Below are 22,562 nucleotides of genomic sequence, written 5' to 3'. Positions count from 1 at the left end.
ACCAAGACATTCTGTGGTGTCGAGATGTTGTCTCTGACGTATGGCTGAGAGGTTGAAGTCGTTGAAGGTCTCTCAGATATAAATGTTGCCGCCAATGTACAGAATCCAAGTCATGTGTGGCTATTGTGTTACACATATTTGACAATGGACTTCTACTGGAACAATACAAGCATTCCCGCAGCACCGTATGTCCAATCAACGGTCACCTATGTCCATTATGTGTCCCCTTGTTCAGCATTGTCCTTCTTGTGGGATTTAAAGTGGAGGCTGATCACAACACTAGTCTTCCTTGATATCATATACAACGTCTTCTTTCACCCTTTGCGCAAGATTCCTGGTCCTTTCCTTGCTAGAGCCACTGTCCTTTGGAGACTGATACGATATTTTCGTGGAACTTGGCATGACGATGTCGTCAATCTTCACAAACAATATGGACAAGTTGTTAGAATCTCTCCTGGAGAGGTAGGCTTCACAGATGAGCATGCGATGAAGAGTATTTATGGCCATGGGAAGCATGTTGTAAAGGTAAGACCATTCTACTTACTATCGGGACAGTGAACTGACACGCCGGACAGTCAAAATTTTATGATGCTTTCATCGTCCCCAACATGACCATCAGCTTCTTTGCGACAAGGGACAATAACGTCCACCGGTTTCTCAGGTCACGCGTCGCAAGCGCGTACTCCATGACGTCGATCCTCACTATGGAGCCGTTGATTCAGGATGTGATGGACCTCAACCTGCGAAAGCTTGGCGAACTAGCAGACGAGGGCGACATCTTTTCAATCGACAAGATGGTCAACTACTTTACTTCAGATGTGGTTGGCCAGTTAGCCATTGGTGGAATGGTTGGGTTTCTGGAACAGACGAAAGACGTTGGCGGTATCATCCAGTCTATCCATGATGGCTTCTACTTTATGGGTAATATGGGCATACTGCCATTGCAGATGTTCTGGATCGACAACCCCGTCTCTAAATGGTTTACAAAAAACTTCGGCGGCGATCGTTTGAATGCTTTTGACGTTTTCATCGACTGGCTGGACAGCAGGGTAGAGGAGAGGATGGCTAACGGTCTTTTACCAAACCAACGAAGAGATCTGCTTCAACATTTCATCGAGGCTAAAGATCCTCGTGGCTATCCGGTTGGCAAAAAGGATGTTATGATCGAGGGCGTGAATATTCTTGCTGCGGGGTCTGATACGACTGCCATCGGAATTCTGGCGTGCCTTGGATGCCTTCTCACTAACCCTCATGCCAAGGCAAAACTGATAGAAGAGATCGACAACGCCTATAGAGAACTCGGACTAGATGATGAGGAGCGTGAGATCCCGTACAAGGAAGCAGAGAAGCTCCCATATCTGTCTGCTGTTATAACCGAAAGCACTCGATTACACCCTTCCATTCAGTATCAGCTTCCCCGTATCGTCTCGTCCGAGGGAGCTCAGGTGGGAGAGTATTTTCTTCCTCCAGGCACAACTTGTGGCACTAGTGCAAGAGCAGTAAACTGTTCACGAGAAGTCTTTGGCTCGGATGCAGAAGAGTTCCGACCCGAGCGGTGGATTCCACAAAGCATAGAGGATGAGGAACGAATTAGGAAGAAGAAGTCGCTTCTGATGACGGTAAGTTACATCTTGGTCCTGGTCTAGCGTTGATACTAACAAGGTCTGGCATAGTTTGGTATGGGCAGCCGCAGCTGCATAGGGAAGCATTTAGCAACGGTCGAACTCTACAAGTATATCACTCAGTTTTTTCGATACTACGATGCGGAGGTGGCGAACATGGAAAAGCCTTGGAGAACGAATACGCAATGGTTCTCTCTTCATCAGGATTTCCTGGTCACGATTACAAGGAGGCATCACTAGCTTTCAGGGAGGGGAAACCATTTGTACATATTGAACTACCCTGGAGAATCACAGTAGTTTTGGTTTGAACTTTCAAGAGTATTTCATCTATCATCCCCGAGGGAGAATGGATACCGTAAGACCTAGTCTTTAGTAGATGTAGAGAATGGATATTCTTAGGGCGGGCGGGTCTAACGTGCAATATATACGGATAGAATCCACTATATCCACAATCACTTACATATATGGAGCTACCTTTTTGACACATATCGGCATGACCGTTGACGCGATGTTGAACATGGTTCCTTAATTGCGACATTTCATTTTAGATGTCTATCAAACACAGATTTGTACAATCAGGTTTCTGTGCCCAGCTGTTGAAACAACGTCATTGATTGTCCTAATCTTGTTCTGGTATGTTTGGTGACTGTGACCCAAGAACGGGGCATGTCGATAAGAGGCAAGGCTGATTTTATCAGTGAAACCTTGTGGGTATGCCAAGATATGTCAGGTTACTATGACTATCAAAATGCTACCGTGAGGCAAGTATTGACTGAAGTTTCAGCCACCCTAAACTCTGCAAGAGAGTATTTATGGATACCCAAATCAAGACTGTTGAAAAAAGATATGTCAAACTGCCATGTTGTGCGCAGACAGGGGTACCTCAGACGAACTACACGTGGTGAAAGAGGAGCATCAAGGTTGAACCCCTGCATTGACCCGATTTACTGCTCAACCCTAGACGTGTTAGTTGGCCATGGCGTTTATGCGGCAATGGCGAGACGCATTGTCATTAGTTGACAAGTATGATTGATAATTAACTAACGTACGAAGAGACTAATAATTGTGGGAGACCGCATTGACTGTAACTGCCTTCAATTTACAGCCGGAGTTATAGCCGGGAGCACCATGGAACGTGCAGTTCGGAATACTAGGTAGGAAATATTCCGCTATAAAGTTTGAGTCTTGGCAGTACTACAGCACTGGAGATCACTTCCGGATATACAGGAATTAACTAGACCACGTTACAGTACCCTGTTCCAGCCCCTCATAATATGATGTCCGCTCAACAATTCCGCTTCGCTTAGAGATTTTTCCCGGTGCGGCCGGAGCAGTTTCGCCGATTTCTATACTGCGCGGAATTCCCCGTTCCTCTGAGATGGTTGTGTATGTGAAAAGCTGAATCATAACCTTCGAAGTCAGTGGCGTCTGCACTACTTACCGACTCCGTAGTCAAGCCACGGGAACTAAATTGGGCAAATAGGATTAGACACTATGAGATAATCTTTTCCCCCGGTTCCGCATAAAAAAGGTTGATTAGAATATTACAGCAAGACTGAGAATCAGCGCCACGAAAAAGAATTAAAGGCCACTGTGGTAGAGGGAACCAGCGCCTTGGCACTGCGGGCATCGTATCTGAAAAGATTCCCCAGTTCCGAAACATGAGACACTAACCGATTGTGGCGTTCTATGATATCCGTTAGTGGTCGGTTAACTTCCCCTGAGTCTCTGATGCTGAAAAGTGGTCTCTGAAACCTTTCTGAAGAAAAGGAGGATCATGTTGAGAAAAAAAGGAGATAACGACGGAAATGTCTACCTGCATAATGATGCGAGCCACTTCCTAGACCTTGTACAGTAGATCATGGGCCTTTGAATGTCGATCACAACCATCCCTACATATTTATTCCTCACCGTAAAACATGTAATGCTACTCTAAATTACTACCATCCCCTCGGTTAAGGTATGACTAGCGTACATCTACCTCCACTCTAAGTCTAGCCCGAGGCCTATAACGCCGTCTCTAACAGCCAAGAATCGTATATTGGCCCATCATTTGGACGAACTACTGATCGAGAGATTGATGGCAGGCATGGCATCAAAGCGCAGATATACTTTGGTCTAGATGCATGCTAGAAAGGAATAAAACTGCCTAATTGATCGTTTCGCCACGTCCCGCCAGTCCCATTTTGGCTCTAAGCCCCGTCGCCATATGTCACCTCCGCAACGCTTCATGTCAAGTTGCTTAGCAGTTTCCACTGTGGCTTTATCTAACAGGAGAAAACGTGATGCCCATCGCAGTACAATGACTATATCAGACTAGCCTCAGAGTTCTATGCAGGTACTGTCCTGCCTCTCTGGGTATTAAAGCTCGTGGAGCCCCATATCTGCAAGTGTCTCCTCCTTTGACAGTCCCTTTTTTGCTTTTTCTCAAGGATCAGCTGCAGTACCGTTCCTTTTACGCTTTGTTTCCACTCTCGGGAAATATCCCGTGGCTCCTTCACCCAACATGTCAGCTACTACGAGTGACATCAAGCTAGCCTCCATAGCCATGGGCTTCACCCTCGGCTTTGGACTGCTTACTGTCTGGGAAGCCTGGAAGCAGACGAGACGAAACCGAAACCCGTTACGAAGCACATACATCTACATGCTCTGGGGAGAAATCGCGGCGAACCTAGTCATCACCATCATCGGATGGGTTTTTCTAGATGGGATTATCGGGCCAACGTAAGACATGACTGTCACTGGCGATTTTGGATACGTTACGCTAACATAGCATCGCGTTTTAGTGTGCCGGTGCTTTTCTTCATTCTCTTCTGCTGGGTTTTCGAGGTCCAATTGCTTATGCAGATTATCGTCAACCGAATCTCGATTATTGCCGAACATCGATCCACAGTCTTTTGGTTAAAATGGGGGACCGCTATCATCATTACCATCGTTAACGTTGCCGTCTTCGTCATTTGGATCCCATCCCACACAGTTCCTCCTGTGAGCGATACGTGAGTTACTAGGTGTCGGAAGACTGAATAGCCACTAACTTGTGCAGATTTGTCAAAATCAACGATGTCTGGGATCGCATGTCCAAGGTCATCATCCTACTGGTTGACGCTGGACTCAACTGGTACTTCCTAAGAACAGTCAAGAAGAGACTAGTTGAGCAACACAACTTGAAAAAGTATGAGCCCCTTGTAGGCTTCAACGCCAAGCTCATGGTCGTCTCCATCCTCATGGACGTAAGTCACCTGTCAATCACTCTTTGTAATTATTCACTTGCTAATATTCCAAAGGGTATGCTCATTGGTCTCATGTCTCTTCCCAACCAAGTCGTCTTCATCCAATTCCACCCTGTCGCCTACATGGTCAAGCTCAACATCGAAATGTCCATGGCCAAACTTATCACCCGTCTAGCAAAGGGCGAGAACTCAGACGATTACTACCCATCCCTATCGCATTCTGGTCACGTTCGAAGCGCCCACCGAACAGAAGATGCTGCCTGGACAAATGGAGTAAACAACGTTCAGCTGACCCACCGGTCCAAGATCGTCGCCGGTGACTCGGACGATGATCTTCCTGGCATGCCTCGGAGCCACCACGGTCCCGGTATTCATCAGCGAACAGAGTTTCAAGTGACAGTCGAGAATAGCCCCAAACATAATCACTACAAAGGAAGCTCGGACACAGATGAGCTTCCCTTGACCTCCCATACTGGACATCCCAAACAGATGATCATTGAGGAGGAAAGCCGAAGCACCTCTTTATCAAGCTTTAGGCAATCATAAGATACCCTCAAACATTTTCCTTAAATAGCTTTTATAATACCCCAGCAACTAATTTATATCAATCATATATGTTTCCGTTCTACATTGCTGTCATCCGTCATATTGTCAGCATTTATTAGCTCGCATACGGTGTTGCTGAGTAGACTTTGGCGTGCCCAAACAGATCTAGAAACGCCAAGTGGAACTTAACTCTCATCGCTGTTAAATGCAATCAGCAAAGATCCGTTGAATATACTTCCTAGTTCTAGACTGGGATAATATATCCACTAGATACAACTGCGAGTTGCAGAAAAGCCAAATATACAAACTTGTCCATGTCATATCAGATCACGTGCATGGATATGTCGTACATGGAGAGCTCGGATGGCAACCTGGTGATCACACGAGGTCACGTCATCTTCTACAAACTGATAATCCGAAGCCACAGCATGCATACGTCTAATCGTGAGGTGCGAGGTAATTATATAATGTAGTCGTCTGTAGCTGACAAGTAAGCACAATGCCTGGTAGTTCAAATGTATATTTCAATCGTCCATGTTATTAACAAGTCTTTGAAGTCAAATGCCACAAACCAACTATAAACATAGATCTATTTGTCTTCAAATGCCACTAGTCGACAGATATAACATGCACTATCAGAGATCCGATTTCCATTTGAGGGTAAAACCAACGCGGGTATTCGCCATTCTTTGTAAATTCCATGTAATGCATAGTTGGCTCATGTTCCCTATGTGAATTTTACTGCAGCCCATGCACTTAGTAACTATTACCTTGGTTGTCGAATATTCAGATGTATATTTACTTGGCGATTCTGCTAAATTGATAGGGTGCTGTTTTTAACGGCCAGTCATACTTGATGGACAGTTGGTAAAGTTACAAGGAGGCTTTATACATTAATCAGGTATTTCTGAAAGGATTGATACTACATCGTTGATCAAGTGTTGAAGAGGCGGACACAGCATATTATCACAGACATAAAACTTGGTGAACATCGGAGTTGAATAGAGGGAGAACTCACTGGCAGTGAACGAGGGCAGGCTGTTGGTCGTTAGGCATAGAATCCTTGTACGGGTAACTGAGCATATCTTGTATCTCAAATTATCCTCGCTAACTTGGCCGAGTGGTTAAGGCGCTGTGTTTAGGTTCTCATCAGAAACCAAACCCGCAGTGGGAAACCGCGGAGGTTCGAACCCTCCAGTTAGCATTAAAGCGATTATCTTTTTTATCTTTTTCTTATAATTTCTCTTGAATTGTCAAGTCGCGCGTTCTGCAATGTCGATCTTCCTTTTTGTTTTACGATATGGGAGTGCAGACTTTGTAGAATTGTGGTGCTGTAATTGTCATAACAGCGGTGCAGTCATAATTACACGAGCTATTGTAGAAGCTTATTCTTATCTCAATAATAAACTACCATGCTTGCAAATTGCATTTCACCTCTTCATGAATACTCCGAATCCAGTCATAGGAAATGAGATGCGACCTTCCATGCACCCCAAGTCGCACCAAACAGGGCCATCCAGGACAACACTCCCTTAGCGATGAATATCCTCTTCACCGTTTCGAAGGTCTTCTTTTCATTTAGACGAGGAAAAGGCTCATTTGGAATCTCTTTACCCAAGAACTTGCAAAGAGGTTCCCAACCGTCCTCAGCCTTGAAAATCAGCACTTGTCGGTTCCGTTTCTTGGCTTCGTCAAGCACACGTCTGTAATACGTGTCATAACACTCAGCGCTGAAGATTTCCGTTGTACCATACTCTTCCCTGCACTTCTTCACCGTCTCCATGTTGAGCTTGTACCACAGGCGATCTGTGGCCCAGAGAAGACCAACCCATTTGAACCACGGACTAAAGAAAAACCAGAAGCTGTCTTCGGCGCTCTTGGCCCAGACTTTACCGTCAGGTCTCATATTGATGACGACCTTCGCATCAGGATATTCATCCATCATTTCGGGAGTAAAATAGAAAACAGGAAGATCGCAAATGGATCGGTGGCTGTGAATAAGTTGACGAACCATCTTCTTCCGTTTCGCGTCGTCTTTTTCGCGTAGCGTGTCAATGAAGAGTTGCAGACGTGATGCATGTGGAAGAATTTCTGCCATGTGCATGCATGGACCAAAACCCAGTTTCTCGAATGCCGCTTGCATTGAGGAAGTGGCAGCGCGTGGAAGACCTGCACCGATGACTTGGAGAGGGACTGGCTCCGAGTTTGGGTCGCCGAGACCACGAGAATCTGTGATGAATCGCATGGTTACAATTTGAGGTTTGTGATTTATCACGTTACAGGAAAACGAACAAGATCAGTATTGAAATAGCTCACATTGCGTGGGGAGTGATCTTTAAATACATTTTAGGCGCTGCCTCATCCCTGCGCATTATCTCACGTTTATAATCGACCATTTCCATACATCAGATTAGCCGCCAAGCCTAATTGCTCCAGAGAGCTTAAACAGATATACATCAACAAGCATTGAACTAACACAGAAGGGGATGTATCATAGTTTAGACATTGCTGTTGTGTCAGAAATTATCACTGCTACTGGTTTAGTGCTGACGAGAAGTAGCACAAAATGATCTAATGTAACGTGTACCAATTGAATGCATGAGAGGTTCGGGGATAATTATACCTGTAACTTGTTCACTAGCTGGCCAAGACGAACCAACCTACAGGTGTATGCGCCACCAATACTTGAACAATGGAATTATAAGATAACTTTTTGGCTCCTAATTGTTGTCATTTTGAACAAAAGATTGTTCTGTCGAAACCATGCTTGTCGCCTAAAAAGTCAAGAAATATCTAATTAGGAAGCTAGTTTTTATTTATGCATGCATGCTACGCCGCAACCAAAATCTCACTGCTTTGGCTCGCGATACATAACTGGTGATCATTAATAGCGTAAGCTTACTCTCATTTCGTATAGCAATACAGAGCCAAACCTAAATCCTCAATCAGCAACCTGCCACAAAATTAATGTGTTTGGTAAGCCTGTTCCGTTTGGCACACAACCCAATATGTCCTAAGTTGTTAGGTGTTACCCTGGACTAGACGTCGACTTCCAAAGTCCAATGCTGGGAGTGAATTGCTGATATCAACCAAGGCAGATAAGATGTAACTGTACTCTGATATTGGAGAATCATGAGGTCAATGATGTTTTAGAGATTCAATGATCAGCGCGAATTCCTCTTCGAAATCTCGATGACGACAATGACATCATCACGATCTCATGGCCTCATCGGAGGATTCCCTTTTCCAAAAGACAAAAACCTAGACACGACATGATTCGTATCAGTGTCCTTCCAAGAATACAACCACTACGCATTTTTGAATCACTTTCACACAGGAACCGATTCTCTACAGTGTTCTCACTAAAGCGACGGTCATCATCAGAATCAGTCACAATGAGTTGGATGGACAGTTGGAGCCGTCCCTCCAAATCCCAAGCGACGCCAGCACCTTTCTACCTACTTCCAGGGGGAGAAGCAACGCCTTACTGCCATTCATGTGGAAGAGTCATCAGCACACGAAAGACTACAACGTCGGCTAAAAACAATACGCCAGTTAAATATTGCTCGAGCCGATGCCGGACGCAAAAGCCTGGAAAGTTGGACCGTGAGCTTGAAAAGGCCTTTCTAAAATTGTTGAACGCCGAAGAGCATGCTACTACAGAGAAGAAACCGGCCAATGGGAAGCACAAGAAAGGGAAGAATAGTAAGGGCGACAATCGGATCTTGGTATCATGCAGCGCAGCGGAGGAGCTTGTCTTTGGGCCAAACCGAACATCCATGGAGGAAGAACACGAAGAAACTCACAGTGAGGACGAAACACCTCAGACATCTGCACCTGCACAGGCGACGTCTGAACCACGAACATCTGAAGAAGACGCGGACCTTGCAGATATCCTGAGAGACGAAATGCACGTTGATGGCGATTTGCTCGCGCGTATGTCGGTCCGCAGTGGCACGCGCATCCGTCCAGCGCAATCAGTCTCTGAAGTGAACGGCAGCGTGGGTGGTGAGAAGGGACGTGCAGAAAAAATCCACGAGACGGATGAAATGTTGGAAAAGCGAAAACAGGGACAGAAGCGAGCCAAAGAGCGTGAGATGGCCAAGTGCGCAGCGCGAAGAGGTGTCGTGTTTGGGTTCTCTGTTGATGAGGATGGTGAGAAGCGCCTTTGTGAGGCCGTCATGTCAGGAAAAGTCGTGGAACCGAGCTTTGCCAAGGGAGATTGGGCGATACGTTGGAGAGAGTCGTAGGCTGAGTGATGAGTGACTCAGGTACGGTAGCGTATCAGTGGAAGCCGAGATTTTTAGTCGTGCCGTGAAGTGAGATGTCATCTTCGGGCCGACAAGAACAGATACGGAGATACGGGTGGAATACCAGCAATTTGTTAGAATCTGAAGACCATTAGCAAGGACAGGGTACCTTGTTTTGTCAATGTCTTTTATCTGGTCAGGGGATGATGGCGTCCAATTGACGGTTTCCGCGGAATTTCCGGTAGTGTCACAGTCACTATCGATTAGTACAGAGACTGGGGGAGATTGGCAGGTAAAATGGGACTGCGATTGTCAAAGCGCTGCTGATCCCCCATTGTGTTCAAACGCGTGGCCAAGATTCAAGACATGACCCCCAAGCCTGGGTACCTTTTCCATCTCTGATCAGAATGAATGGTCACCAGAGACACCGAAATGATATTCTGGCAGGACAGTCTAGAAGGTCGCGTCTTTCCAGTGGCCTCAATGTGACATGGCTTGATTTGGCTTGCCTTCCAAGCCTGTCGCTGTCGCGTAGGGTTCAGCTTGGAACCATCAAGGCATGGCACGCTGTAATGGCTGCCACACCTTTTACAGTGAACCTTGCAACAACGAAACTTTGTAGCGGTGCCTGAATATCGACCGATACTCTTCACGGTATAGACGGTTGTCACAGCACATAGAAACTGGATTAGTCTGCAGTCCACGAGTCAAGGCATTGTTTACGATACGACATCGATGTTGTCTTTGACGAACAACAGAAGGGATCATGGCGCTATGGCGTTTTTCTTATAGGGGACTGAGGCAGACTCTATTGCAACGATCGGATCAACGTTGCATCAGGGAAGAGATGATCAATCTGCACTAACGAATGCACAATGCCCCGGCCGTTTTGGCTTATTGTCGGGTCTCAGAAGCCAGCGGGACATAAGAAACCATCACCCATAGCTCAGCTAGGGTACAGTGAGTCTCGGTTATAGCGGGCCTCTGTGATGTAAAATTGGTGCTAAGTTGAAAACAGTAGGTGGTCACAGTAATTCTCAGCCACTGACCTCTCGGACCGTTTCCGCGCAACAATGAGACAGCCAACAGCCCAACTATGAACATTATTGACAGTTAGAAAGACGCTACAGAGGAATGTGGCGCCACAAGTATTCTCGAAGGATGATAAGAAGGGCCCTAAATGCAACGAACATTATAGTGGAAACGCTTCATTTTCTTGGCTGTTTGTGGTAGGTAGATAAGGAGAAATCATTGCCATTTTATCTAGATGAACAGAGTTTACGCTATTTTGACGGATCAACTTGATATCGACACTGTGAAACTGTTGGTTAGTGTAGATATCAATACCCTGTCTTGCTATCGTATCATTCACTCGAGCTGAGGCCATCTCTCTTGTACAGATGCAGGAGGTGCTTAGCTTGGTGATACCACATGAGGTTTAGTCGTCATGTTCGAATTGCAGTCAATTTTGTTGAGACGAAAGCATCCAACAAATGATTTGATCAATCTTATGTCAATGGCTGCTTACATGACTTGCACATGTACTGTTAAAACAAAACAATATTGTTACTTGATAACAAGTGAGCACTTTCGAATAAAATTGAGGCTAACACGCCTTCTTCAACGGCAGATCGAGCTTCCTTTTCCAGCATCTTCAATTTCAAGTCCCCTGGTATGGTGGCTTCCCTGCGCGTAAGCTTACAAACTACCGACGTTCCAGAATGTCAAGCTACAATTGAAAGTGCAAACAGTAAGCAAAGTAATCAAGTTTTTGATCATTCCCATGTTTAATAACTGTTTGAAATCCGGAATTAGAGAAAGATTTGCTTATACGGCTGAAATATGCAGCGCCCAGCATTTTAGTAGCGATACACTACGGATAAAGTGACTATGTGGATTGGACAGGCCGTCCAAGGGTCCAATGCATCCTTCGCTTCAGACTAAGATATCGTGAAAATGCCACTGGCTGCTATGGATGATTAATAGCACTTCGAGTGTTATTGAAGCGAATGTTACCCCCAACAAGGTCCATCGACGAACCAGCCATTTGGGCTGTAAGCGAGCAAGGCACTAAAGGATTCGTGCAGTAGTGACCTGCACCTAATTTAGCTCTGTTGGCTTTACTACTGATAAAAGCAATTCTACGTCACTACTTGGACCAACAAGACTCGAGAGACTCAGCCCTAGACAAATTCCCTCATATAACGAAGGATGGGCTAGATAAAAAACAATGTACTATGTAGCATGTACAAATAAATCGGATAAAAATAACGTGCCTAAAGATGTCGACTCTTTTTGTGCTACCCTTTCTCTTTCATCATATGATGACCGACCATGTTGCACAGCATAACCTGCCAAGGCCTCACAGCTGAAGATACCGAGTCAGTTGTTCTGGAACAAAGCCTGGCATAAAGGATGCCCCCCTTTTACCCCAGACACATCAAGCCTAGCCCAGCCCAGACCTTCAGACGACCCTAGTAGCTGGCTTGATCCCCCGGATTCCACTACGATAAGCTACTATACCAAGAGTGTTATGGCCAAAGGGGCCTCCCTAAGGCTTCCATGGATAAGGATAGGTACTAGGCAGTTGATTGTTGGATCACTTTCCCTGTTCTCCTCAAATGCATATCAATACCCATTGATGTCCCAGTGTTCCCGGTCAGTCAGTGAACCATTCGCTTGTGTTCGTTGCCATTCATTTTTGCCTTTCTTTCTCCTGTTTGAACCTTACGCAAGCTGTTTGATATCGTGGCCTTGTATGTCGCAAAGTCAATTTTAAGATCACCATGAGTCTCAAGTCAGACATCATCTGCGCCGTGGTCATTACTTGGGTAGCGGCCTTGCTGGCGCAGATCGCCCGTGTATTCGCACGGCGCATGACAAAAGTCCAATGGTGGTGGGATGACTACTTTTGCCTCGGCGCCTTTGTGAGTTTGTCCCCTGTGAATCTTAATGTTATAGTGACTTACATGCTCCTTGTAGATCGTTGGTATTGGATACAATGCCGTGATGATCTACTGTAACTATATCCTAGGCCCTTCCGTTGTCGATCAAAACGTTAATTAAAGTAGGGACCGAGAACTGGTACCTTGGCTCGACGATTCCCGATACCGTGAGCGACGAAGAGTATGAGAACATCAATCTCCACGCCCGGTTGATGCAGTTCCTCATCTCCCTGACATACTCGTACTCGATCGGCTTTTCCAAACTTTCCATTCTTCTGTTCTACTGGCGCATCTTCAAACAATCCGCAATCCGAATCCCAATCCAAATTCTGCTTGGTCTTAGTATATCATGGCTTATTCTTAGGACGTTTATGGTTACGTTTCATTGTCTTCCTGTTCAGGCCTACTGGGATAAGAGCATTGAAGGTGCTGTCTGTAAGATCAACGATTCTCAGTTCTTCTTCGGTACCTGTCTTACCCATTTTGCTCTCGATATTGTTATCTTGGCCCTGCCAATTATCGAAGTGTTCAAGCTTCGACTTCGAATGGGACAAAAGATTGCCATCACTGCCCTTTTTGTTATTGGTTTCGTTGTCTGTCTTGCGTCAACATTCGTCGTAGTTGAGTCGATCAGATATGATGTCAACACAACTCAAATGCCACGAGACATGGCTCGAAACGACATGTGGGGTGTTGTCGAAATTAACATCGCCATTGTCTCTGGTAAGCCCTCTCCCCCCATCACACAACATTGCATACTGACCACTCCAGGATGCTTTCCTCTTCTACGACCCATCTTCACCAAGATTCTTCCCAAAAGATTCCTCAGCTCTGCTGGAAGCAGTCATCCAATCAGCCGAACCACAAACGCCATACGTCTTACCACTATCAACCGCACCATCAAAGAAAGGGAAGCAGACGACAACAGTTCTACACAAGAACTGGCCGATCCAGAGCGAGGAATCCACGCCGACTTCGAAATCATCGATAACAAGGAGGGTCCTCGGACTTACATCTCCAGTCGTAACACTGAATCGTTGCACTCAAGGGAGCAGGACATGTCCGGTATTTATGTACGGAATGATGTTGTGCAAGAGGTCGAAGAATCAAACTATCAGTATTCAATGAAGCGGTAGATTTTGGATGAGAGTTTGTATATGATGCTGCGGCTTCTTTCCATATATCTATAAACATACATATGAAGACCAGATAGAATAATACCAATCTTTGAAGCGACGTAAAATAGTAATTTATACGGGTTTCGAATAAGAAAATATGATAAGTCTCACTTTTAGAGACCAACATGTGTCCAAGGTACTCGGACAATGCACATCAAACGTATCTATTACTTAACCAACACCTGTATGGAAGCTAATGCAAGATTGATCGTGAGGGTGTCGAAGAAAGCCTATACACTAACGAGTCCATTTATTTGTAAATGTTCATCTCCCACTCACTACAATAGACGATCTGCATCTGAATTCATACTAGTCATCTGAATATTTAACTCAAAATATTTAACAATCTATCTCATAGCGGCTCTAGCAAGAAACCGAAAGTAGTCTCTTCAGTCTTGACCATCAGGTCTTCACGAACAGCCGGTCCACAAGCACCCGATCCTACACCAGCAACCTTGTGGTCCAACCTAATGCACACGGCATCTTCCTCAAACAGATCGGGAGGATGCTTTGCGTCTTGGATAGTTGAGTCCCTGTGGTTAGAAGCCAGGAAACTAAAGTGTGCTCCGTCTAAGCGAGTAGCGCGGAGACCGATACTGGGCGACTTAGAGTCTCGCAGTGATACCCATCGTGTGTCTTCTCTGTTTCCGTTTTCTTGGGGAACATCGTATGAGACTTGGAGGTCTGAGATGGACTCAACGCTCCAGATACCGACGCGTTGAGATGTCTTCTTGTCGGGGTAGCTCTCTCCAGGGCCAAGGCCAAGCCACTTGACATGTTCCAGTGTCTTGCTGCCGTACAGGTTGAGGCCAATTCTAGGGACATGATCGGGGACAGATCCTTGAGGGGAGAGACGGGTGACATTGACGCTTAGCGCGCCGTTCAAGTACACCGTGTACTCAATCTCGCAATCCCATCCCCAGAATAGTACTGGGGGAGTGATAAAGGTCTTGGATTTTAGAACAACCTTATCTGAGCTGGATGAATCCACAGTGAAGGATCGGAGTTGCGATTCAAGCTGATCAACGCCAAATCGCTGCCAGTAAGGAACGGCGCCAGGTACATCATTGTCTGTCTTGGGTCGCCAGAAGGATGGAATGATGGCGGCTTTAGTCTTGGGGTCAAACTCGAGTAACGTCTTGCCCTTAGAGACCCAGCTCTTCAACGTGCCGTAACCACGGTTAAACGTGACCTCAAAGTCCTTCCCGGTGATTGTGACGGTTGAAGTCTTCTCGGAAACCTCTAGCTTAGAGGAAAGAGTGTTGCTCGCGACGGAAGCAGCCTTGGCAGAAGTTTGAGGGGCCTGGAGTTGATGTTGCGACCAAGCGATCTCATGTCCGGCGGGAGCCCAAGCGGTCGAATGCTTGAGAGACAGAGTCACGGTTAGATAGACCTCGCTGTCCTTGTTGAACTTCTTGTCATCAACGGGAAGAGAAACAGATTTTGTCTCGCCAGCTGGAATGTCGGGCACATCGAAGGACGCTGACTGGATCAACGAGGACCTGTTTTATCATTAGTACTGTCGTTGACAGCGTCTCTGGGGTTGACTTACTCTTGTCCAAGCTGTTCAATCTTGTAGGAAGCGGTCAAATGCTCCAGGCCAGCAAAGTCTTGTCGGTTCTCGATCTTCAATTCGCCAGCAGAGTACGAGAAACCAACAGGTTGGATAACCTTCTTGAACTCGACCAGGCCAGGCGTAGGTTCGTGCTGACTGTTCAGCAGACCGTCCATAACAAAGGTTCCGTCGTTGGGAGTGTCACCAAAGTCACCACCGTAAGCATAGTAGCCAGGGCCTTCGTGGTCGTCCTTCCACAAACCGTGGTTGGCCCACTCCCAGATGAAGCCACCTTGGAGACGAGGGTAGTCACGGAAAGCTTGCTCGTAATCCTCTAGCCAGCCGGGACCGTTACCCATAGCGTGGCCGTACTCACAGAGCACGATGGGCTTCTCGAACTTGCCGTCCTTAACGCCTTCTTCCTTGGCGTACTTGATAAGACGTTCGACTGTGGGATACATGTAACTGTACATATGTGTAGTCTCGGCCTGTTCGTCTCCCTCATAGTGGATCAATCGGGAGGGGTCAGCTTCAGTGGCGTACTTGAACATGGCCTTGTGGTTATCACCATAGAAAGCCTCATTACCGAAACTCCAGATGATAACACTAGCATGGTTCTTGTCACGATTGAGCACGGCATTGATGCGGTCGAGATAAGCCTCTTTCCAGTCAGGATTGTTGGAGGTGAACTGTGCAGCCTTTCCAAAAGCAAGCTTCTTTCGCTCACCGTAATCCATAGACTCGGGAATGTCAAGAGGTCGCGCAACAGCATCGTAGAAACCGTGGCACTCAAGATCAGCCTCTGCCATGACCCACAGACCATACTCATCGCAGAGATCTAGGACACGCGGGTCATGGGGCTGATGCGCGCAACGAAGAGCGTTGATGTTGTGCTTCTTCATGATGAGGAGATCGCGCTTGGCGAACTCGAGAGGTACGGAACGGCCAAGAAGAGGGTGGTGTTCGTGACGGTTGACACCTCGAAGGCGGATGCGTTTTCCGTTAACAGTCATGAGACCTTCCTTGAGCTCAACCTTGCGGAATCCTACGCGCTGTTGGACCTTGTGTAGTACGGTTTCCCCGTCAGAGAGTTTAAGCTCAGCTGAGTAGAGATATGGCGTCTCCGCGGTCCACTTCATAGGGTCCTTAACGTCAAGTGTCAGATCAACTTTGTTGGTCTTGCCATCGACAGAGGTCTTGGTAGAGCTGATAACAGCCCCGCCGTTCTTGGTCAGCTCGGATAACGTGAGCTCAAGGACTGCGTCCTTGTTAGTAAAGAGATCGGCCGAGACAGTCAAGGTTCCGTTCTCATAGCTGCTATCAAGATCAGGCTTGACGAAAAAGTCATCAATTCGCGCAGCTGGGAAGGAGATGAGGTAGACATCGCGGAAGATTCCTGCTCCAAGTTAGCTTCTAATTCCATCAGCCTTTGACAAGACAAACTCACCAGAAAGCCACCACTGGTCTTGATCTTCAATATATGTCGCATCAGACCACTGGTAAACCCGCACAAACAGCTCGTTTGCGCCTTCTCGGTTGACGAAAGCTGAGATGTCGAATTCTGAGGGGTTTCTTGAGCCTTGAGCATATCCGACTAGGACGCCATTCACGAAAACGTGGTACGCGCTGTCGACACCGTCAAAGCGCAGTCTGAGCTGTGAATTCGCGTCCCACCCTGCCGGGACGTGAAAGTCCCGACGATAAGATCCCGTAGGGTTCTCGGTAGGAACATAAGGTGGGCAGACGGGGATGGGATATTGGACGTTGGTGTACCATGGCTTTCCATGACCTTGAAGCTGCCAGTGACCAGGAACTTGAATTGGTTCATATGTGATATCTTTTGAGCTGGGCTCGGGTGCCTCAATGGCTGTTCCAGACAGAGCAAAGTCCCATGTTCCGTTAAGCGAGATTGATGTCTCAGGAATATGGTATGATCTGGTGGGGAGGGTGTTTCTCCTGAAGACAGCCTCGTTAATATAATCTGGTCGAGAGGCGTCTTCCTGGAGAGGAATGCCCTTTGGCTGCTGCTCTGCCATACCTCCACCCATTTTGATATGATGAAGTAGAAGACAATGATGTAGGAATGGTTCAGAAGCTCACTTTTCGAGGAAGTCCAGGAACCTTTATCTCTTGATATCCGTCTGCGCTATCAGTCAGCCCCGCATCCTCCGATTGTCCCGCATTGTGATACGTTTCTATAACCTGCTTTCCTTGCCCCGAAACACGTGCTCCGGACTGGCTCGGGGACCTTGGAAACATCCACCGAAATCCATGATAGATGCGGAGAAGTGGCCCGATTGGTGATGATCTTGCCTGGTTGGTTGGCTTGGTGAATGTATAGTAGCGAATTAGGACTAGCGAGATGGCCGAGGTAGCAGAACCCGGGGATACCGGAGCCGGAGCGGGGGAAATCCGAAGGTGTCCTCGGACTGTTGGAAGACATGGCTTTTTATAATTCAAGGGAATACACCACGGTTTCTGCCATCGTAAATCGGTCCATAGGTTATCTTCCATTTACAACTTAAGCTTATATATCGATAATCCGAAACGCTTGCTTGCATGTTTCAAATCGTGTCCTATATCGGCCGAAACACGCACACGTCCTTCAACGTTTGAGTCGTATTTATCATTGTTCACGGCATTGTAATGTGACATGTGGCCTCTTAAACACAGCTATTCAAATCAAGAAACTGTTGCTTTGCGCTATCTTCTTTTCTTATTACTTGACCCGTTGAAGCCACCTGTCATCTTGCTTATGTGATATGTGGTCTCGGGTAAGCTTCCTTGACAGATGATGATACATAACTAAGTGTTTGCGAACTTCAGTTCAAATAATTAGTCTGGCAAAGGTTTATGGACTGATACCTCTCATGACACTCACTATAAGATCCTCCTGAAATCAGATACAGATGAGGGGTTACCACTCGGGTGTAGATATTACATTGTTCCATTTGAACTATAATAGCATCATGCTCCGCGCCCAAATCATGAGTTCATCAAGAGAGAACGAAACAACTACCGGAATAAAGGGCCTAGTTCGTAACCGACCTGAAGCCAGATGTTTGGGCAAGGTACACTCAGGTCAATAACTGAAATAAAATATATGTGATCATATGTTATGCGCATGAAAAGAAACTTGGCATGCCCCATCACGTCCCATCTTTGAATCTGTCCTTAAGTGCTCCTTGCAAGAGACAAATGCCCACAATTCACCTCAAGGCATGTAGTACATATGAGTTCTTAAAGTGGCCAAGTAGCAAAATTACAAACGCAAGAACAATAAAGACACAGGCCCTCGTGTGGTGGAGGGTTCACACATTTCGGCCACTTCCTTCTTGGGACTGTTGCTTCTTTGGCCAGACGCCACTTTCACGACTGTCCAACCAACTAAATGGCCTCTAGCGCCCGAAAATCCGGATTCTTGGGTATTTGAAGCACAACTGGCTCGTGTTAACTGGTAAGGATGCGTTGATTGGTGTTGGTCTTGAAGCTGGTAGGGTTGCCGGTTGCTGCCTTGGGCAGAGCTGACAACTGATACCGTGGCCACTTATAGCAGGATTATAATATTATCCGACTGACCTGACCAAAAACTTTCCTCATTGTCCATCTTCAATAACGACATCCAAACCCGCTAGACAAATCTTCAAGGCAACAGTCGAAATATCGATAACGACTCTCAAGATGTCTTTACCCATCTTTAACGAGGCCACGACCTCTTTCATCGTCCCACTTTGCCTTCTCACAATTAATCTGATTGATTATTTGTACGGATATTACGCCACGTTGGCCAATGTCAATTGCCTCCTAAGCATCTATCTGCTCGCTTCCTACTTTAGCGGTGACAGTTCCTCCCAACCTGCCACTGATGGCGATATCAAATCTCTCCAGAACTTGGATCCGGGAAAGCAAGAACAGCAAAAACAAAAGAAGGCCAGTAAACGAAGGGCTTCCTGAAGAGCCGCAAAGCTGATGCGATCATAGTATTTCGCAAAGATTATGTTTGCAATTCTGTTATGTATTGGTATATCAGTTCCGCTCAGAGTAGGTTACTCTTAGTCGACGCTGGCATAACTACTAATATCCGGAAAGGCGCTTTCATGGATTGCAAGTGACATTTACTATGGTGATGGATGTTCTGAGATACTTCATAACCAGCCGCCCTGCACCTCCTTCTTCGGGCAGAGCGGCCCAGCCGGTTCAATCACGTATCGTTACCAGGTACGTGTGAACCTCTCTTGTCAACTCATGCTCGACATACTAATCCTTGACAGGGATGGGGTTATTGCGATGTGGCAGCAGAGCGAGGTGCCATAACGAGTGCCGTTATAAATCATATCAGTGAGCGTGGATCCAAGCTTTCCAGCACCGAGTGTTTGGACTTGGGTGAGCGTGACACCAACTATCTTGTTATCGGCCCAACCGACAACTTTGACTTTGGAAAAGTATGTGAACCGAGAGCAGTCTTAGACAACTCTTTGTGAATGAAATCCGGAGTTGAAGGGTTGCTGTACAGAGAAGCTTGATGTTTGGGTGAGAATACCATAGGCTTTGTGGAAGAGGAGGATAAGTGGCAGATGAGGATCTGGAGCAAGAGCTGGGCAGCAAAACTTTGTTGGATTGAGAGCCGGATTGCTAGTTGTGTCAAGGGTGAAAGGGAATTAGTTGTTCATTGTATTAAAGGGTTATAAGAACTTTATGTAAATAGGTGTACATGTTGTTCTGGGCCTCAATAACAGTCCCTGATATAACTATCCGCCTGGTTGATAAGCCACATACTTCGATCTACACTAGGTGAATCTCCTCCAAACGACATATCTCGCCAGGTCCGAAATAATCGCTCCAGATGACTACCCACGAGCGTGGCGCGCGTGCCAATGAACTCCTTCAGAGCGGGTATGTGTGACGCGGCGAGAATGATGAGCATGGCGCCAGACATACTGTATGTCATTAGTACTTGATTAGCTTTTCGTAGAAACAAATACTTACGATAGGGAGCAGATCCATGTGTCGATGACAACGGTTTGTGAGAATCCTCTGAGGTCCAAGGCATGGAGTAAACACGCATCAAGGCACAACTTGCAATTGTTCATGACATCCGGTATCGCCGGAGTCACAATCGACGTCGAAGTACCGGTATCGTCGTAACTGCTACTCAGCATCCACATTAGATACGGTCGGTATATAACTCCCTTACAGGTGAGATATCTCTGGCGAAGGAAGCCACCGGCTGCCGTTGGTACTTCATCAGTGTCGACATTGAACGAGAACGATGCTGGCAGCACATCACGCCAATCATCTAGTTGGCGCTGTAGCTCCTTGACAATGCGAGGAAAGCGAGTGTGGTCGAATGCTGCACCTGTATCTCTTGCGTACAAGAGCTGATGGACTCTGTTGAGCAGACGACGCATGCTGATACAGGCCAGAAAGTAGAGAGAAGATTCTTCTTCCACGACTTCGGACGTATGGGTGTGATAGGAACTGGGCAGAGGGACTGAGGATTCTACGCGGGCGATGCCGGAAGGGGGGCATGCTGATAGTTCGGCCATGTAGTCGCTGTGCGTTGTCAGCATCTATTCATACGAGTCAGATCACCTTTATCAAACTTACCTTTCCAATATGTAGCAAGACCAAAATATCCTTCGAATCCGTTCTTCTGACTCGGTGTCATGCTTGTTCGCAGGGTATGACAAAAGAAGCATGCATCTTGTTGCCGTAGCACTGAGGTACTCCCAGGCTTGGAGTGGTCTAACCAACGATGCGAAATAAAGCCTGAGATGTCAGTCTCGGCCTGGTGATGGAAAACACTTATCAACTTACGCAGTGAAGAAGAGGCATTGCGTGCTCTCAGAATCGACTTGTAGATGAACAACGTGGAGCTTCTTCAATGCCAACTGGAAATAGATATCACCAAGCTTTCGTTTTCGCATTCTTCTGTCTTTTTCAGTAGGGTCAGGTTCAGTAATAAAACGAAGGTCTTCAGCAGCTTGGCTGGCACATCCTAAAGCTAAAGTAAGGAGGCAAAGACATGAGTGCACTGAATCATCCGAGAGCATGCCGCCCTGAAGTGTGCCTCGTATGCTGCTAAGCTGCTCTTGCGACATGGACGGATACCAAAAGTTGACATTCCGCTCAAAAGCTTCCAGCATCGATGCTATGTCTTCTGTATCGACGTAGGGATACATGGGATTTGCCGCGACAGTGAGAGGCTTGCGTGATTGTTCCAAGTAAAATATGGACTCTCCGTCATGCCTGAGTAGCGGAAAGACGCCAAAGTGAGGCCACTGGAGTATCGACTCAGTGGTTGAAGTATGCATAGAGTCCAAGACGGCATTCTCAAAGTTGGCGACATTCTCGCGGTTGTCTTGGCTGTTTGGTGTCTGAATGGCTTGGCTTTGACGACGGAGATTCAGGTCTGGCGATGAGCCTGAAAACGAATTTGTGCGGTTTATTTGGGGCGAGTTGATAACATGTTGCTGACAGGCTAGTTGTATGTTTGCTGGCTAATTAAAGTAAGGTCAGTTGGTGAAGGTTGGGATCAAGGCCTGAAGTTCCTACGATGGTAGATCGTAGCTCGTGGAGTGTCCTTTCAACTCTTAGAACGCTTTCCAAGATCAAATCGTTTTTGCTCCTTCTAGACCCTGGATTACTACCTTACTATAAAATCGGTAACCAATGAAACTCACGAATTGGCCTCAGACCCGTAGGTGCAGTCATGGCCGATCGCTGCACATGTAGTACAAGGGTTGTTCCCATCACATCTATTCTCTTGTCAGTCGATCTAGGAAGTGACAGTCAAGTTAGTCTTTGAGCTTTATGTCGTAAAGAAAGTGGATGAAGCAATGCTCTGGTGTAAAAAGAGGCAAAACGACTTACTATTCGTCTCTTGCATCCTCCCACGAGGCATATGCTAGGCAAAGCTCTCCAGATTTTACCTTGTTTTGCGGGTACGACAGGCATCACACTGCAACTAGTCAGCCCCAGCCAGGTTTAGCAAGATGTTAATCCTCAAACTCACTGCATGCGACGTTCTGAGTCTCTTCCGTGGCGGCCATTCGGCAGATTCATCAATGGCGTGTTCCATGGTACTGGGTGAGACAGTTGATGTGTTCGTCGCCCCGGTGCGGGCCGACAGTACAAAACGTGGGGAAAAGAGGAGATAATGAGGAAACGAGTGGATGGTCTGGAGGATCATAGGACATACGGGGATGCTCGGTCCGACAGGGATTGGGCATGGTG

The 22,562-nt window shown here is 46.7% G+C and overlaps 8 protein-coding genes across 8 annotated transcripts; 5 read left to right on the top strand and 3 right to left on the bottom strand.

The window, feature by feature from the left end:
- Positions 1 to 144: 144 nt before the first annotated feature.
- FSST1_008423 (cytochrome P450) lies at positions 145 to 1,862 on the top strand (the record flags this gene model as incomplete). Its single annotated transcript, XM_083225305.1, has 3 exons — positions 145 to 525; positions 576 to 1,619; positions 1,674 to 1,862. The coding sequence occupies 3 exons, from the start codon at positions 145 to 147 to the stop codon at positions 1,860 to 1,862; spliced, it is 1,614 nt and encodes a 537-aa protein (XP_083084384.1).
- Positions 1,863 to 4,128: 2,266 nt separating this feature from the next.
- Positions 4,129 to 5,398, top strand: FSST1_008422 (uncharacterized protein; the record flags this gene model as incomplete). Its single annotated transcript, XM_083225303.1, has 4 exons — positions 4,129 to 4,346; positions 4,409 to 4,618; positions 4,666 to 4,852; positions 4,907 to 5,398. The coding sequence occupies 4 exons, from the start codon at positions 4,129 to 4,131 to the stop codon at positions 5,396 to 5,398; spliced, it is 1,107 nt and encodes a 368-aa protein (XP_083084383.1).
- A 1,459-nt stretch (positions 5,399 to 6,857) lies between these two features.
- On the bottom strand, positions 6,858 to 7,643 carry FSST1_008421 (sulfotransferase family protein; the record flags this gene model as incomplete). Its single annotated transcript, XM_083225302.1, has 1 exon — positions 6,858 to 7,643. One exon carries the CDS (start codon positions 7,641 to 7,643, stop codon positions 6,858 to 6,860), a length of 786 nt encoding a protein of 261 aa, XP_083084382.1.
- Positions 7,644 to 8,793: 1,150 nt separating this feature from the next.
- Positions 8,794 to 9,648, top strand: FSST1_008420 (uncharacterized protein; the record flags this gene model as incomplete). The annotated part of the gene is made up of 1 exon (XM_083225301.1): positions 8,794 to 9,648. One exon carries the CDS (start codon positions 8,794 to 8,796, stop codon positions 9,646 to 9,648), a length of 855 nt encoding a protein of 284 aa, XP_083084381.1.
- Positions 9,649 to 12,434: 2,786 nt separating this feature from the next.
- On the top strand, positions 12,435 to 13,729 carry FSST1_008419 (uncharacterized protein; the record flags this gene model as incomplete). The annotated part of the gene is made up of 4 exons (XM_083225300.1): positions 12,435 to 12,575; positions 12,631 to 12,667; positions 12,720 to 13,316; positions 13,365 to 13,729. 4 exons carry the CDS (start codon positions 12,435 to 12,437, stop codon positions 13,727 to 13,729), a joined length of 1,140 nt encoding a protein of 379 aa, XP_083084380.1.
- A 394-nt stretch (positions 13,730 to 14,123) lies between these two features.
- On the bottom strand, positions 14,124 to 17,374 carry FSST1_008418 (glycosyl hydrolases family 2, TIM barrel domain-containing protein; the record flags this gene model as incomplete). Its single annotated transcript, XM_083225299.1, has 3 exons — positions 14,124 to 15,273; positions 15,324 to 16,722; positions 16,774 to 17,374. 3 exons carry the CDS (start codon positions 17,372 to 17,374, stop codon positions 14,124 to 14,126), a joined length of 3,150 nt encoding a protein of 1,049 aa, XP_083084379.1.
- A 1,633-nt stretch (positions 17,375 to 19,007) lies between these two features.
- FSST1_008417 (uncharacterized protein) lies at positions 19,008 to 19,860 on the top strand (the record flags this gene model as incomplete). Its single annotated transcript, XM_083223873.1, has 4 exons — positions 19,008 to 19,256; positions 19,308 to 19,367; positions 19,416 to 19,544; positions 19,598 to 19,807. The coding sequence occupies 4 exons, from the start codon at positions 19,008 to 19,010 to the stop codon at positions 19,805 to 19,807; spliced, it is 648 nt and encodes a 215-aa protein (XP_083084378.1).
- A 192-nt stretch (positions 19,861 to 20,052) lies between these two features.
- Positions 20,053 to 22,407, bottom strand: FSST1_008416 (Zn(II)2Cys6 transcription factor; the record flags this gene model as incomplete). The annotated part of the gene is made up of 8 exons (XM_083225298.1): positions 20,053 to 20,263; positions 20,313 to 20,879; positions 20,934 to 21,095; positions 21,144 to 21,826; positions 21,882 to 21,957; positions 22,010 to 22,084; positions 22,259 to 22,287; positions 22,342 to 22,407. 8 exons carry the CDS (start codon positions 22,405 to 22,407, stop codon positions 20,053 to 20,055), a joined length of 1,869 nt encoding a protein of 622 aa, XP_083084377.1.
- Positions 22,408 to 22,562: the final 155 nt, after the last annotated feature.

The sequence above is a fragment of the Fusarium sambucinum genome, chromosome II (genome assembly GCF_050947815.1).
Source record: "Fusarium sambucinum isolate potato_lamoka chromosome II, whole genome shotgun sequence".
NCBI lineage: Eukaryota > Fungi > Ascomycota > Sordariomycetes > Hypocreales > Nectriaceae > Fusarium > Fusarium sambucinum.
The sequence above is the reverse complement of the archived record's forward strand: the minus strand, read 5'-3'. Positions and strand labels throughout refer to the sequence as shown.